We start from the raw sequence: 3520 nt of genomic DNA, 5'->3' as shown, positions 1-3520 counted from the left end.
GAAGCAATTAATGATACTGACAGAGGATGGGTCAACTCTTTCCCAAAAAGGGCAAAAGACCAGCTCAAAGCCATACACAATGACTCAGTTGGAAGCTGGATTCAAACTCAGGACCTATTAACCCTTTCCCTGACTTTTAAAAAATCAACTTAGAATTGATACTAAGTATTGATTCTAAGGCAGAAGAGTGGCCAGGACTAGGGCAATTGGGGTTAAATGACTTGCCCAGGGTCACACAGCGAGAAAGTGTCTAAGGTCAGATTTGGACCAAGGCCCTCCTGACTCCTGGCCTGGTGCTCTATCCACTGTGCTACCTAGCTGCCCTCTACCTACTAGATTTTAATAGTCTCGAAAAGCTAGAAGTTCTAGGTCTCACCACTTACCAGGATCTCCCCTCACTTACCTGGAGCCCGACGTTGTCCGCTTGTCCTCCTTTGATGAGGTGGGATATGAAAAGACCACAGCCAAATTCCAGGCCCCCACGCACACTAATGCCCAGACCTTCAGGATGTGTTCGGTCCAAACGCACCTCTTTGAGTTTCCTGTTACAGAAGACAAAGTGGTCCAACCCGTTACTCTAGAAATGGAGGTCTTGAGCATAGCCTTATCTTCATCCTCCTCATCTAGCTAATGTAGCTACTTCTTCTGTCTGTGCATCAAGAAGGCCCCTTGACTTAAAGGACTAAGTCCTTGCCTAACACTGGGCTCTAAAGGCATCCCTCCTTGCCATTCACTTCCTTGGTTCTTTCCCCACCTGGAACGCCTGGGTGTCAGTTGGTCATATTCCACTTGATGCTTCAGTGGGATCAGGGGTCGGACAGCATCAAACAAAGGCAGACGATTGGGTTCGTTGATCACCAGCTTCAGGTCACCCACCAGCACAGAGACATCCATGGCCCTTATAGGGAATAAAATGGAAGAGTGTTTGGTACTTGGCATCTTCCAGGTACTGGGCTAAGCATTGGGAAACAGGAATGTGAGAGGTTAACATTCTAATAGGGGAAGACAATGCTTCTTGGGGAGGGGTGGGCAGGGAAGAGTGCTTTAGTAATGTTGGCTGTGTTTTCATTTGGGGATATAGGGACAAAGAAAAAAATAGGATACCTAAAGTATCCTTTTCTTGAGGATGAGGAACACTGATAAGACAGATTAATGTTGTACAAAGGAGATGGGAAGGGGCCAGAAGGGATCTGCTAAGTAACTTGTTTCTGTGAGCTCACCATAATAGTGTGTATGTTTTGGGGTAGGGCTGGGTCGGGGGAGAGAGGGGAGGAAATTATAGAGACAGTCAGGAATCTAAGTAAAGAAAAGCAGCCAGCCTGTGGCCCCGAGCCAAGTTCTTATTCCCCAAGACAATCTCTGTCCCTCTGATACCTTTGTCCCCCTGGTCTTCCTGATCTGTCCTCCCTACTTCCATTCCTAACACTTTTATCAAGGGGCAAGTCTGAATGCCTATCAGCCCTTGATTCTCCTGGGACTGTCCCAGCAGGTTTTGTGAATGTGGGAACAGTTATAGAGATGGAAACTGGGTCATGAGATAGGCTAGTCTGGCCCACTCCCCTTGGTACAGAGGCCCATGGAGACTGGTTGCCAGGGCCCACAGCCCTTGAAACAATAAGAGGGCTCAGCTCAGGCAACAAATAGCTCAGTGGGGAAGATAGTGGAGGTGAAGGAGAGAGGAAGAAAGAAGAGAATGGAGAAGGGGAGACGGAAAGAGGAGAGAGGCTGGATAGGAGGAAAGAGATGACAAGGAGGATCCTAGAGTCACTTTCATACTCACTCGTGATACATCCGTAGCACATCATACAGGTAATCCTTCTCAGCATCATTTTCAATTAGGAAATCCACCTAGAATGGAAGAGCCACATCCCAGCTGAGTCTTCCCATCCAGAGGGAACCTTGGGACGAGAAGGGTTACTGGAAAGCACAGTCAGCTCCTTCTCCTCTTTCTAATCTGCCAGATTACCAGCAGGTCCCTATCCCAAAAGCCAAGCAAATATGGCCATGCCAATTCCCTTCCCCTTCTCCAGATGAATGCCAGCCTCGACTCTGGTGTGGCAACACTACCTTCATCCCCAAGGAGAAATGGTGATATCAACCTCCCCAATGAGCAGGTAATCAGTCAACCAACATGTATTTGATTAAGTACCCACTACAAGTTGGGCACTATGTTAGTTGCTGGGAACATAAAGACAAAGATGGACCAATTTCTGCCCCCAAAGAGCCTACATTCTATTGCTGGAATATCATGTCTTCAGGTGAGGAAACACAGGACAAATTTATTAGAGTAATGTGCCAGTTTCCATAAACAGATGTGGAGATGTCACCCTCCTCTCTTCCCCACAGGTATGTCAATGCCACCTTTCTGTCTCCTACCTGCCCCAAGATGTGGTAATGCCAAGTTCTCTAGACAGATGTGGCAATACAAAGATGTCACACACATCCTGACATGACAATCACACACACAAATGTGGTGATGCTAACTACAACAGCTCCGACACCCCCTCAGTGCCTACTGCCCAGCATGACTTGCCTAGCGATGGCTGGACTGTTGGATAAAAGCTTTCAGGAAGGACTTGGGCCACTCACTCATGCCCATCCAGCAAGAAACCACCTGTCCATTGAGCTGAGGTGGACCCTGCAGGGACTTGTAGTCTGAGCTAGGACTCTGTTTCTGTGTCATGCTGTCTCTGCGTTCTGGTCCTCTGACTAGCCTTTCTGCTACTCCTTCCTAACCCAACAGGTCCCAGTGCCTTTACAGGGGAGAGTTTCAGATTATATTATTTCCACTTTGTTGACAATAGTCATCTCCAAGGTCAGATTTGGGTGCTGTGCCACAGTTACCTTATTCCCAGGGAAGTTGCTGCCAATTATGAAGGCAATGCGACTCCTGGATATCAGTACAGAGTAATGCTCCTCTAACTACATCTTGGGTCTGTGTCTTCAGGCCCCTGGACTAAGGGGGGAATCAAGGTCACCTTGGACATCTTCCTACCTCTGGTACAATCACATCATTTGGTATGATGGTCCCTTATTGGCAAAGTTCTCAGGAGCCTGAAAACCAATAACTTCCCTTTCCCTCAGATGCTCACTTTATGGTCTTATACAGACACACAGAGACATTATATATATACATATGTACACATATATACACATATATGTACATATACGCTTATATATGTATTTATACACACATACATATAGAAAATATATTTAATAGTATATCTGTATTTGTTATATTTCTATATCTCAAGCTTATTTACTTTCAGGGTCTTTATAAAGAAATATGGCTATTCCTCATGGGAGGAGAGAACATAGCCATAAGGAATATTACATATTTATATTTAATTTATATTATATTTAATATTATAACATAGTTAATACTCTATTTATTATAAGGAATATGGTCAATATTATATTAATATGTTTAATTTAATGCTATATTTCTTATAAGGAATATATTTAACATTATATTAATATATTAAATAACATTTATGCATTACTAATATATTATTAAATG

General features: G+C 44.3%; 1 protein-coding gene across 1 annotated transcript; it reads right to left on the bottom strand.

The window, feature by feature from the left end:
• Positions 1–403: 403 nt before the first annotated feature.
• Positions 404–1848, bottom strand: LOC123255116 (harmonin-like; the record flags this gene model as incomplete). The annotated part of the gene is made up of 3 exons (XM_044683970.1): positions 404–542; positions 755–898; positions 1781–1848. Coding segments are annotated over 3 exons (351 nt in total), but the record flags the coding sequence as incomplete, so codon positions are not given.
• Between the last annotated feature and the right edge of the window lie 1672 nt (positions 1849–3520).

This window comes from Gracilinanus agilis, unplaced genomic scaffold (genome assembly GCF_016433145.1).
Source record: "Gracilinanus agilis isolate LMUSP501 unplaced genomic scaffold, AgileGrace unplaced_scaffold39464, whole genome shotgun sequence".
In the NCBI taxonomy this organism is placed as follows: domain Eukaryota; kingdom Metazoa; phylum Chordata; class Mammalia; order Didelphimorphia; family Didelphidae; genus Gracilinanus; species Gracilinanus agilis.
Note: the sequence above shows the minus strand (reverse complement) of the source record. Positions and strands in the feature narration are given on the sequence as shown.